The sequence below is a fragment of the Morone saxatilis genome, unplaced genomic scaffold (assembly GCF_004916995.1).
Source record: "Morone saxatilis isolate NCDOM2014 unplaced genomic scaffold, NCSU_SB_2.0 Contig0, whole genome shotgun sequence".
NCBI classification, from domain to species: Eukaryota; Metazoa; Chordata; class Actinopteri; family Moronidae; genus Morone; species Morone saxatilis.
In genome coordinates this window covers 4,112,569-4,126,499 of record NW_023339650.1, presented here as the reverse complement: position 1 = coordinate 4,126,499, position 13,931 = coordinate 4,112,569, and the positions used below count along the sequence as shown (strand labels likewise).

The 13,931-nt window shown below is 40.1% G+C and overlaps 1 protein-coding gene across 2 annotated transcripts in view; it reads right to left on the bottom strand.

Annotated features, from left to right (window-relative positions):
• armc4 (armadillo repeat containing 4) overlaps positions 1-13,931 on the bottom strand; it is a 53,435-nt gene that overhangs the window by 27,679 nt on the left and 11,825 nt on the right. The window contains exons 1-10 of one of the 2 annotated variants that reach the window (XM_035654925.1): positions 12,493-13,071; positions 11,266-11,513; positions 10,736-10,893; positions 10,160-10,361; positions 9,838-9,944; positions 9,144-9,280; positions 7,216-7,338; positions 3,250-3,467; positions 2,533-2,682; positions 1,400-1,553 (exon numbers count right to left, since the gene is read on the bottom strand). In XM_035654925.1, the coding sequence (XP_035510818.1) occupies positions 1,400-1,553; positions 2,533-2,682; positions 3,250-3,467; positions 7,216-7,338; positions 9,144-9,280; positions 9,838-9,944; positions 10,160-10,361; positions 10,736-10,893; positions 11,266-11,489 (1,473 nt within the window). In that variant the 5' untranslated portion in view covers positions 11,490-11,513; positions 12,493-13,071. Of the gene's footprint in view, positions 1-1,399; positions 1,554-2,532; positions 2,683-3,249; positions 3,468-7,215; positions 7,339-9,143; positions 9,281-9,837; positions 9,945-10,159; positions 10,362-10,735; positions 10,894-11,265; positions 11,514-12,492; positions 13,072-13,931 lie in introns of those variants that run through there. The other variant, XM_035654933.1, reaches the window with a different exon arrangement.

The following is a 13,931-nucleotide window of genomic DNA, read 5'->3' as shown; positions in this document are numbered from 1 at the left end:
GATATTTAACTTGGCTCATGGTAGGTTTCAGCGTCTGATGGTAATGATATTATAAAATGACTACTGGACAAACCCCATAAATAACTGTGCTGTGTGGTTTCCAGACAGATAGAAGGCTGGGACATGTTGGTTACTGCAGTGCTGCATCTTGTTGAAGTAGGAACACACACAACCCTGGAGCTCACGCCACAGTCCCGCTGAAACGTATAAAATATACAAACCAGTGAGGTTTTTTTTTTTTTTTTTTATCTGAATTTGCCTCTTTCATATCATTTACATCTTATTTTTTCCTTTCTGGGAATGAATAGCAGCCTACTTTTAGAGTGGGAATTTCCTTCTATTATATTCTATTTTGCTAAGCTAAAAATATCTACCTAGAGTTGAACTTTACAGCAGTGTTTTCTATAAAAGAGCTACTGAATGATTAGTACCCAAGCCACAGAACACAAATCTGTTGGTAATATCAAGAAATCCAAAACTATGTAATGTAGACTATTGTTACACATTGAAATAACATTAACTCATTTCATTTTCTTTAAGTTGAAGCAGCATTTAAGGTGTTTCTACTGTTAAATAGAAGAGGACAGGTTTGCAACGTGCAACAAAACAGATTCCTGTCAAAATAAAGTAAACGTAGTCTGTTTTAATATAACCTGAATGACACTGTCCAGATAAATAGATAATAGAGACCACTCAGTGAGGTAGGGTAATCTCTGAAGTCAAGTGGTCGGAGGTATTCCCAGCCAGTCTGGGTCATTGGCATTTCTATCCTCTCTTCTTTTCTTTCCATGTTTTGACACATTAATATTCACCATATGCCCTGTCAGACCTATCACGAGCGCGCTTCATTTTTATGCTTATGCGGTGTGGGCAAACAGTGCGTACAGCTGCTGCCGTCAGACAGCTCTTTCCCCCTGTGCCTTGGCTCACATGTGCAACCAAACAGGCCTGTGTCAGAAACCAGGAATCCACGAGCCGAGCCAACCACTTCAATAAGCGTCTTCCTACAAAGCGCCGCTTGAAATGGAAGCAACCTACACTTTATTTCATCTGACATCGTCTTTTTTGCTGAGTGGCACCTTGGTAATGACAGAGGCAAAACAGACAGGTGCGATTATGTGATTGGAAAATTAGCTTTTCGTGATACCAAGCATCAAGTTCTCCTACACCTCCATGTCTAAATATTATTTTCCGTGCACTGCAATTCTGAAGAAGTTTTTCTGACGAGGCATCAAAATTCTAGCACAGATGACAAATGGAAAAGAGCATGGGCTTTATTGTTTCCTGTCAGTTGTGGCCTGCCTTTGCCTGCAGTAGTGTAGCTCTCTGTACAAATCACTTTTGGGTTGAAATCAATCAGAGGAAGGAAACAGCAGTGTGCAGGGTAATATTCCCATACCTTGAGGTACTTGACCAGTTTCTGGATCTGCCAATATTCAGAAGGCAGGTCTGTGTTACTCTCTGGACGGCGCTCTGGCTGCTCTTCCTCCTCCTCACTTTCAGATGAACTCTCGCTGAAAGCGTCCACTGGCGCGGCTCCCGCCGGGGTCTTACTGCACAGACAAGAAGCAGATAACAGTGCATTTAGACCTCAGATAACAATCTACAAAGGTGTGGGATAGTGTAACAAATACACAATACACAGCCAGACAAAAGGGATGGAATATAATATCATGAAATCTCTTTTCCTGCATATTAAACGGAAAAACAGTCCGGTCATCCCACACAAGGAGACCCATTAAGGATTTTGAGATTCAAGTGTCAAGTTTGAACTTCCTCAGAATCCGAGCAGCATGGAAATAAAGATTGGAATAATGTCATGGGAGGACTGGAGTCTTCATCATATACAGAGCAAAGACCCTTGCTAGCCTATTGATGCAAACAGAAACGCAGATGGCTTTTTAAAGTTGCTCAGGCCACTTGGATAACTGTATGATGAAAATTGGGCACTGTGGAGCAATGAAATTTGGTACGCATTCAAATGGGGCCGCTGAGAGACAGTTCCCATGTACATACAGATAGCATTGCCAGGGGAGCGTATTATCAGAAGGAGACAGCCGATATGAGTGTTTTCCAGGAAGCAACATGATGGACACAGAACAAGACCTTCACAAAGCTGCCAGGCCTACACGCTGTCCTGGGAGGTGTGCAGCCATGACTGTGATTGAGTGAAAGCACCCTGGCGTCTTTATTGCCTTTACACTAACTGATGAGCAGTGAAGAATGCTATCAGTAAACAGTGGCTAGCATCAATTTATGACGCTAGCAGTCTGTGTACATTGGCAGATGCAAGTAAGGAGACAGCTGAGGAGCTATAGCTGCCAAGAGCTGGAGGAAGAAAACTTTTTTACATAGGTTCTTGTTCAGCACTATGGATTATATATTCACAGGTTTCCACTACAAATGTCACCAGTGGTCTGGTAAAACAGCATTTAGGTCTTCTTATCAGTTCCTAAATCTTGTGTACAGTAGGTAACTCCATCTGCAGAGATTATACATCCTCACAAAGGAGAACCAATTCGGGACACTTACATTTTCTGAGAGGACGGACGTCCTGGTAAAGAGGACACAGAGAATTCCGCTTTCATCTTGCTTTTGGCTCCCGGCCCCAGTTTTTTCTTCTGTATTTCACCAGACTTCTCCTCTCCAGAGCTCTTACCGGGTTTCTTTTCCTCTGCTTTACTATAATGATGTGAAATAAGAGTCATTATGCCTGCTTCTATTTTGAAAATGGTTATTTTTCTAACATAATCATTATTTAACAATTCTAGACAAGGGTTCAGCAGGCATTTTTTTTTTTTTAGCAATTCAGATACTTTTATCATGAGCCAGATTCTCCTCAAATGGGTATAGTTATCACAAGGTACAGCTGCAACAGCTCAGCCCTTGCTAGATCTATTTATCAATCAAAGACCATATGTGATAGATCTTTTTGGGATTTTTTTAAAGACTTTTTCCCAACATTTCTGTCTGTAATTGGGCAGAAAGGGTTTCCACACTGTGAACGTATTTATTAACTCAGATCATTGTGTAATCAGGGATATCTGAACTTGCCCTAAAATTTATAAACCATATAACCATCTCTTTATAATGTGTGACCGCTGGCAGACACACTGAGCACGTGTGACGAAGGGCTTGGCATCGCTGTCATCTAAAGCTCATCTCAACGAAAGGGATCCCCGCCACGCACATTACGTGGTAGCCTGAAGATATTTCAGGACACATCTTACGAGAGGAATTATCACATACCCACTTGGAGACATGAGACCGAGATTCTTCCATCTCGGACATGGTTCATATTTCTTCTCGCCGCCTGCCTTGTTCGGCGTATGCTGTTGTCTCGCCTTCTCATGCACATTCTTTTCCTGTTGCTCGTAAGACCTCTGGGGTTGGCCTTGTTCCTCCGCATCAACCGATTCCACATGCTGGATCTTTTGTGTTGATGGAAGTTCTTGAGCTGCAAAATCCTGTCGGTAAGTGGAAAAAGGCAAAGGCTGGGGAGCGAGGAAAAAGATCTCTTTCAATTCGCACCAAAATTCTAGTGGTGAGATACACAATAAATTTCGTTTGTAAAACCGTACGTATTCGGGCTGTAAATTTCTCTCAATGATGCTTATTAAAACAAAATAGTCATTCTGATGTCCACTTGTGCTTCTTGTGGAGCTGAGCGCCACATTTTCCACCAGTCATCTGACATGATGCCTCTCTCGTCATTATTTGAGACACATTACGTTTTAATGTCTGACAAAGTGTTCGCCATTTCACTCTGAGAAGAGGCATATAAAAACTACAGAGCTGTATCAGTGACACATGAAAAACATAAAACTCACATAAAAGCCCTTTCTCAACAATATGCAGACCTGCATAACAATTCAGTCTTTATTGAGGCATTGGAATAAAATAACACTTTCCCAAAGCTTTACGCAGAAGAGGTCCCCCTCTGTTAATTGGCTGAACAATATCAAAAAGTTTATTGTTTCTGTACATTCCTCCACCTAAAACCTTGCAGTTTGGCAGAGACAAAGTAACGCCTTTGTGTCACTGTTATACAGTTATGATATATATATTTTTTTTTTGAAGTTTTGAAGGTCTTTATACCAAACTTTACAACCTATATACGAATGCCAATAAGACACATATGAATGGTTTGCAGGCAGGAGAGTTTTTAATCACAGACACCTGCTCTGCAGAAATAGCTCAGACTGTCATTGTTTGTTAGGGGCTCAACATTTTTAAGGGCAGGGAAAAAGAATTAAGATGTATTTCTATGGCTTGTGTTCACACACAAGCTAGAGCCAAGCATGCCCAATCGCTTTTCCAAAGACTTGTTTTTCATAAAACACAAAGTGACCTGCTATTGGAAACATACAAGTCAATTCACCCAACCACAGACCCACAGTCTGACTTTATTAGGCTAACCAACCCTTCTTTAATTCTATTATATGTGAAATGGACAAAGTCCATGTGCTTACACAGAAGGGAACACTCCAAATTCCTTGACATGCCACAGTAAAAAGTCCTATTACAGGTGCCTTTCTGCATCAGAAAACACCGCTGGCCTGAAGACAAATGCTGCGTTGAGCAGGACTGACGCCTGCAGTTCTTTTAATAGCAGGTGACATTCAATCATTAGCACCGTACTTATTTCTTCATTTGTCCTTTTTTTCCACGCGTTTGACTACTAAAATCTAAACTCCAACTATTTACATGTGTTTGGGGTAGACTTGTATTTAATTACTTGATCCATACTGATGGAAAATCAGCAGGGCAGCAAATCCGAAGCCAGTGGCCATAAAACATCTGTCAGTGGCAAGATTCACACAGCCGCCACTGACTGATTGTGACAGTGAGGCAGTCTATATTAATTTCAGGATGTGAATAACGAAAACAAATCTACAATCGGGGCGTTTTTTTGCTTTTCAGTTAGCGTCTTGTGCATGCAAATACACAGCATGTCCAATTTCCAATCATGCTGTGATGTCAAAACGAATCCACAACACTGAACGGAGAAGGCGAGCCTGCTTCCTCCCTGTGTTACAGCCCTCGTCGTCTCCTTTGGCTGCCTCTGCTCAATTGATTGAGGCTGTCTGATCTAATAGAACTGTTAAAAAAGACCTGCTTCCTCACATTGGAAAGGAGCAGATATGTTTGGAGATTAGACGTTGTTATCTTTGGCTATCGCCTTGCAAGTTCGGGCTCTCTGCGTTGCAATCAGGGAACTGAGCCGAAGCTATTTGAGATTGTGTTTGTAACAGACACCGCTGCTATTGCTTTGTTAAATTAAAACCGGAATGGACCATGTCCATAAGAATGACTGCAATTACTTAATATCTCAGACATAGGATGCACATTGAAGCATTTGATTGCTGTCGTCAGCAATCAATCAAATACATTTCAAAGCAATGCGTTTTTTAAATTGACCCCATCATATGAAGGTGATTAGCTCACGTAGAGGCAGACAGAAAATATTCAGCAGTGAGAGTGAAACTAAAGTTACAGGACACTGAGAGGCACATATCAAAGGAGTTAAAGAATCCAGAAGAAAAAGACCTTGACAATGATTTGTGCCTCCACTAACTCGTTCACAGCAATTTTTACTGCTGCTGTCTATCATTTTTAGATGGTTCAGACTCAAGGCATCACTCTTCACACAGGAGTCATAAAACATAAAAGCCTGAATGTCTTTTTTTTACACGGTTCAGCCTGGCACTGCTCATTGGTTTATTAAAGTCTTCACTAACCCCATTCCAGCTTTCTACAGCACCTTCAGATCTATCTTCTACTGTAAAAAAGTCACGTGGACCAACTTCACAAATATAATGGAAGGGATATTCTACTGTGTACGCTAATTTAATTTTAGCAAATCACTCTAAACTCTAATATACAGTACTCGACACACAATCATTTACTCTATTGTGAGCCGTAAAGTGAGATTTTGGACACTTTTGAATTATCACCATTTTGTGTCTTCACTGTCAGGTGTATTTTCACATCTATAAAATGAAGAACATTGCATTTTGGGATTGTTAGCACAAAGTTGCTTAGTTGTACATGCCATGGACAATACTTTTTTCTTTCCATTGTGGGAGTTTTTGCTCTATTTGGACAATCAAATAAAATGGAGTAAATATAGTGCACTATATAAACAAGGAGAGTCTACAGTCGTGCGAGCAGTGCTTTAAGTTAAATGCTAATCTCAGCATGCTAACATGCTGGTGTTCAGTAGATACAATGTTTACCATGTTTGAGATATTTCGGTCTGGACCAAAGTGGCGGACCAGCTGACCCACACTGCCATCCAGCATGGATAATAACAAAGGTTGAGCACTTACAGCAATGTACAAATAAATCCTAGCTCCTTTTTTGTAAAAATATGTCTGTTGTCTTTTGTAGTTCTGTGAAATCATTGGGAAAAATTATTCTCCATGTCAATCCTCGTTAACATTACTGAGAAAAATGTACTTTTGATTCTTTCTTTGACAGCAAGATTTGCACTTTGGGTAAAGAATATCTCTTCTGAATCATATTTACACTGTATTTTGCTGAGAATAACATTCTTTTAAAAACAATATACGTATTGCCTTTCCCTCTTTTAAGAACAAAGAAAAGACAAAACAGGCAGTGAGTAGTGAGTGGTCTTTTAAGGCTTTGATGAGCCTGTGATGATGCCACATTTTCCAACAAACATCAGTGTGAGTGAGAAAAAAAAACAGATCATATTTTTAAATGATTAACAGATTTTTTGGGTGCAGCTGGAATCTATTATTGAGGCGATTTGTTATGTCGTCAAATTACTAAAGCAGGAAATAGCACTACTGAATAAATCACGCATATTTCAGTGTCTGGAAATGAGTGTGTGTGTGTGTGTGTGTCTGTGTGTGTGTGTGTGTTGAGGATGTGGATGGTGGGTGGGATGGGGCTTTGCTGTTTTGATGTTGAAACACGGAGGAGGTCGCTTCAGAAATTTTTCAACACAGTGACAACCAGACACTAGCTCACTAGCATGGAACAGCACAGACACTGATTACACAATCCTAACTCTGTTTACGAATATGAGTCACACAGCATCAGGGATCAAATCAGAGGTTTAGAGAGAAGGACCTTGTTCATGGGACAAAGAGGCGTTTCAACACCCACACATCTTTGCTTGGAGAGCAAAAATTCAAGGCTACAAAAAGGGAGGTCTTAATGTGTTCTGCCTGTATTCCACTGTACCTGCTTGTTTGCGTTCTCAGCAAAATGCAGAGATCTGCTCTTCAGAAGTGTTACCAGGTCTTTGTATGTATCACTTGTTCGCTCATAGCCACTCTCCTCCTCCTCCCCCTCCTGTTTTATGCACTGTGAAAGTAAAGTGAAAAACAGCTTCATTAATTCGAAAAACCACAATTATAATGTGACCCACATGTCAGCTGGAATAGCTGAGGTTAGAGAGCTCAAAGTATCTCCAGGCAGCCTCAAAGAGGAAGTGTAAAACCATGTTAACCGCTAAATTATGTTTAAGACACTGCTGCTCTTTGAGGTTTCATTTGCATCAATGTCACCCGTTCGGTTTAAGGTTGTAATTTTTTCACCTTGGTCGAAGCACTTCCAGGTGAAGAAACAGAAGGCTTGTCAGCGAAGTCAGTGAACGAGTGAAAGGTGCTGCAGCATGCAGAATCCTCTCTTACAATTGATTGCAAACACATTCCCAGAGATTCCTGGCATTTGGAAGCTCTCTATACAATAGTACACTTCATCTTTGGGAGACACTTAAAATCCAGGTATGTGGGTGTTTTTCAGCACACAGATTTTAGGTATATTTATGAACATACCGTGAGTTTCAGTTTGTCATCTGATCATAATTAAACCACAGGCCTGTTTTACTCATGCTCCAAACATTCATTATCATTAAGAGACTTTTAACAGCAACAGAAAACATTAGCTGTTGTCTGAATTGTATTGTAAACTGGTATCTACAACTGTTTGAACTTTGTTAGATTATGATCTGATCTTAATGACTGCACATGGCCAGTGTCTGAAGATGTGTATATGCAGGATACCACTGTGCTCCACGCTTTATTACTGGGTGTGGTTATCTTGTAGACCGCTGTACAGAAGGATTTCAAAATGTCAGAAGTGATTACTCTTGGTCAACTCAAGTCAGTTTTAAATGATCTGTAAAAAAACACTCTTGGTCAATGCCTACTAAATGAATCAACTTTATTTTGATAGTTAGGGAAACTCATAACTGTTGCTAGTGTATGCGTCTTAACTGCATATTGTCTATATTCTTTTGTAGCATGTGATAGTTTCTTATAGTCTCATTCCTTTGTTTGATTCGTTGCTGTAACCATGCCAGGTCTCTCTCCAAAAGGAGATTTAATTCTCAACAAAAGTTTACATGGTCAAACAAAGGAAAAAAGGAAAGTGCAAATGTGTAAATTGAGAAGGACTGCTGCTTCAGATCCAGCGTTTTGAAATTTGGTGGTCTGGATTTTGGATTTGGATCAGAGTTTGTACCATTAATTTGCATTTTGATACTTCCCATCATTAGAGAGATTAACATGAGATTAATATACTGTGAGAGCATTGTGCTGTTTGATAGGTGAGGAATATTATGCTGGTTGTCTATATTTGAAGTTGTGTGGCTCCTTCAGTAATATATCTATATGAATCAATGAGGGGCAGCTATAGTGGTGACACATCCCCAATCTTTTCCAGCTTTCATAAGTTATAAGTTTATAAGGTACAGAAATTAGAAAGTACAGACAGATGAACAGACGATGGATGGATCAATAAGATAATCTAAATGAACTCTGTGCTTTGATGTTTGTATAAGATTGGCATTGTGACAGTCGTTGGGGAAGAGGTTACACTCAGTAACTACCTTTTGTTAGGTCTACCTCTTACACTCAAGATTTATGATTGAAGAGAAGCACTGAAGGCACTGAATACATCTTTTTTTTTACATCACTGGAGCACCACATACCAAACATACAGAGGTGAATTTGTTGCCACTTAACTGACTGTGAAATGACAGATTGGCCTAACAGAAATGACACGGCAGAAAGCAACCTCCCTGAATTTTCTCACACAGAAAAAGAAAACATACGTTAAATGTTGCAGCTGATGTAGTCCACAGTGCTTTATCTTCCTAGTCTTACCCCATTGAGGAAAACTCCAGCAGTGCTGCAGGTGATGTAGAGGGTCTCAGTGTCACAAGGCTCAATCACAAGGTAACAAATCTCACCACGCGCCTGTCTCCATGGAGGGGCGTGACAGCCATTTGAAAATTCGTAATCTAAAAAGAAGAGAGAGAGAGAGAAAAAAAGTTGGCAGTTGCAAAATATCCTGCAGCAAACTTTATACTATGTAGTGCAGCCTGATATCAAGTCACAACAAGTTTGTCTCTAAAGGAAGAAACAGGGGAGCAAAAAGAGAAATCATCAAATATTCCTGGGCGGCTAAAGACATGAGCCCGGGGTAGAGCCATAGTTTCACTTGCAATATAAATCATCCACTAAAAAACAGAACCACATGGTGACACTGTCATAATTTAAGGCTGTTTGGGAGAGTATTTTCATAGAAGGTGTCGGTTCAACCTGAGAAAAGGAGCCATAGACTGCTTATACCACTTGGTGTGCACATGCTTTGTTAGGACACGATATATACACTGCAATGAAGCAAAAAACATGCACTGACTAACGACTTGATAACCTAAAATCTGACAGATATAATGACTTCCATGTCTTTGTGGCGGCAGAACACAGACTTTTTATACTTCAGAATATCCAGCATTGGTGTTAATAGCAATTGGTTTTCGTCGCAAACCCATTGAAATGTGGAGATAATTCAAACCTGATGTGTATCGAACCGACTTCAACAGCCTCTTCTCTCCTTCACTGCAGAACCGCTTCAACAGCTCCACTTCAGTCTTCACTGCGGTGGGGTCGAGCCTGACTCGTCTATGATGAAAATGTAGAAAAACAAAACAAAACAAACATCCCAGTTCATCTCATTCATTCATGGTTCCTTTTCTAAACCCACTGCCTATTCCAATCAAAAACAACCACATGTCGCAGTCAAATCGGTGTGGCCTGAGTGAAAGAGGATAGCCGTGGAGGATGCATAGATAATCAGATTGAATGCTGAGGGAGTGGGAGACAGAAGAAACACCTACTCGGATATCTCTTTGAGGCACTTGCCGAGGAGCTGGTTATCCATATTTTGGAGCAACAGGAACAGCTTGACCTTGACCTCCGTGTCCTCGCCTTGCTCTTTCTCTTTGCCTACCAGACTTAGCACATCAGTAAGGGCGCCTTCGTTCTCCAGGATGCCGGCAAAGCTGGGACCGAGAATCTTAACCACGGGGTCTCTGTTCTCTGAACAGCAAAAGATAGTTATCTTCAGATTGAGAGGCCGATCACAGTGTTTCCATAAACGATGAACTAACAACACAGCAGGCCTCATATGAACTACATTTTTTCTTCTCACAAAACCAACATTCCCTCTGTATAAAAACTCCATTATGTATTCTTCTGTCAGACAAATGCATACTACCTTATCTCTTTTTGGCAGTGGCCCTTAAGTAAATACATATCTGTGAAGAATTACCAATGGCAGCATAATTGGATGGTTGTAGAGAGTAACTAGGAGGACAAACAAATTAAGTCTGTGGTTTATGGAGGTATGCTGGTGGCTGGACTACTTAGGATGCAAATTAGATTCAATCGCATCCTGTGGTCATCATGCTTACCTTCTAGACATGCTCGAACCTCCTCCAGGTTCTTATCATCTGCCAGATGAACTAGCTTAGAGAGCTGGCTGAAGCTGCGTACATAAACAGTAGGAGGGGAGAGCTGCAACAATGGACGCCCTTCACTGTCTTTCTCATGGGACTGTACGTCTGCGTCACTAAGGAAAAAAGAAAACAACAAAACTGTAATAATTCAGTTTTATCCCTATAAGGACTTGTTTTCTGGGAGATTATAAATGCCAATACGCTGAAGAAGATCAGAATCTGTATTTTTGTTTTTGTACTTCTCCGCTTCCCAGCTATGAGATAGAAAGCTAACCACACACTGAAAGTAGAGCAGAACTTCTGATGAAATAAAAAGGAATGTACTCAGTCTAAGTGAAGCTGAAAAACAAATTAATTATAGCCTACTGCTTTGAGTATAGCCAAGGTAAAATACATTTGGACACCATGGTGACAGCATATCCTGCACAGACACGTAATACTGAAAGCACTGGCCAGCCAGCTGCCTGCCTCGTGATTAGGCCAACCTGATGTCATAGTCTGTTTTGAAATCAGATGCCACTAAAGTGGTACTCCACCGGAGCGGCTCCTCGAACACATGCTCTGCCTCCTGTGGGTGTTGGGAGCCGAACTGCTCCACAAAGCGCAGGATTTCTTTCAACAAGGACTCATTCATTGGCGTGGACTCCAGTTTGCCAGTACCAGAGCTGGCCGGGGTCCACTGGGCTGCCCTGGTCAGCGATACCCCCATTGCACCGGCTGGGATATTCTGAAACTAAAAGTTAAAAACAACTCTATCTTAAACAGTGTGTGGCTTGTTAAGAGCTCAGCATGATGCCTCGCTTTACTCTGAATCACATTTTATCAACTTTTGGCTTGGGGCCCCATGTGAAAACAGAAATAAGAGGCCATGTGAGATTTTGTTTGATATATTTAATGCCAAACATTACCTAGCTGCAGGTTCTCAACTGTGAGGATATGCTATTTGAATTGGTTTTATGTGATACTAAACTGAATATCTTTGGGTTTTGGACCTTTGGTCAGACATCACAGCATGTCATCTTTTCTCCATTTTCTAATATCTCATAGCTACGATGATTAATTGAGAAGAAAAAAAAGTCAGATGAATTGATAATGGAAATAACTGCTAGTTGCAACCCTAATATATTTTCTGTCAAAATGAAAGCAGATATGTTTAATGTGAGGAATGTACACTTAATCCATTAAGAGCGCACTCCAAGCCATTAAAAATATATTAATAAAAATCCTCCTTTGCCCTGAAATCTTGCTATAACAGTTAGTAAGCTCACCCTCTTTTAAAGCTTTGAGTTTGGCCTTCTATCCGCAGTGACTTACTGGGAGCTGCTTTTCTAAATGAAATATGTATTTCACCTTGCATTCAATATCTTGAATATCAAATAAAAACCTACAAGGACTCAATAATGGCTCGGGGTTTACAGTATTTACTTTATTAAAATTACTTATTAGATAATTATATAGTTTGAATATTTGCAATTTCGACGTAGACAGAACGGACCAGCGTTAACCAGATAACTAACGTTAACTAACGTTAACTAACGTATTAACGTTACAGTTTACGCTTTAGCCCGTTAGCAGAGCTGAATTAGCTGACAGCTTTGAGCTAACGTTAGCCGAACTACAACCATTCCCAGCTGTCCCTCATCAATAAAACACTCGTTACATGTTTCTGCCATCATTTGTTTGGTATAAACACGTATTAAGAGCAAACTCACCGTGTATTGTAACTTTCTCTTCTATTTCCAAACTTTTACCGACAGTTTGGCATCAACGGTGTCCATGGAAACCACACGCTACTTCTACCAGACGTACCCGCCCCCTTTGGTTGCTATGATACAGCCAAACACAACGGAACTCGACTCGGGTCAAAAATCACCAAACGCTGGAACTTACCAAATGAAACCCGTAATAAGTGACAAAGAGTAGCAGAGAGGAAGGACGTGTGAGCCACAGGGGGAGAGACAGCCTGACATGACTACAGTGCAATGTATTACAACGCAAAGCTCTGTCATTAATAGACTTATTAATGGTGTTTCTTTGGAAATGAACATATTTTATATATTGTGTTTGTCACATTCTCATACAATATGTGCAGTCAAATGCAGAGTAGCATACTTTTAAGACTAAAAAGGCAATGATAAAGTGTATTTGCCCTTTTCAAAACACAGAAAGTGCTTCACAGAACAAAATAAAATAGTACACACAGTCAAGATATAAATAACAAAATGAATAACAATATAAGACATACGACCTGAATAAAAACTGTGGGTAATAAAAACAGATAAAATAAAAGTATAAAATAGGAATGGAAACTTCACAAACAGATTTACAATTTAAAAAAGCCTTCCTGTGGGCAATAAAGGATGATAATTAGATTAGAAATATATATAAAGGATGAAAATGTAAAGGTAAAAAAATGCTAAATATATGTGCACTAACAGCATCTAACTGCAATCTACTTGTGTAGGTCAAACTCTGGGTATGCAAGTGCTGTGACTTGCATGGTCAGAGACTCTAAAATGTCAAGTCAAATGTTGTCATAATAATAAAATGCCTGTATGCTTTCCTTTTAGAGTGTCCACATGACCGCATATTTGAGAGCCTATTTCCTCTCTCACTACTGGTTTGGCGCTGTCCTGCAGACAAACATTGGCTCGTGAAAACGGTCTATTTGGGTGGATACTCTCTGTTTAGACACAGCAAGTTCACTCGGTTCAAAGTTAATGACTCAATCAACATGTTAAGCCATATTCATGACATGGAGGTGCAAAGGTAAATACACTTTTTTTTTACGTGGAACAGCCACTGATACCAATATTTTACATCTAAATGTGTATATAGGCACATTATTTTCCCCAGTCGCAGTTTAAAGTGGTTGACTACAACAACTTTACACTGTGGCATATAATGAGAATAATTTGTAAGTATGTCAAAGGCAGGAAAATCCTACTTTGGACTACATTGTACACACAGAAACCACACTCAAAAGTCATATGAGACAGAAACAGAAAGATATCTTCACAGTATGGTAGGCAGCTTGTATGAGTTCATGCTCCCAGACATGATTCATAAACGTAGTGCAGACATGTTTTTATTCAATGTGATTAAACCCCTTCCCTCTTAAAGAACAAATTTCTGTCCTTATTGTTTGGCG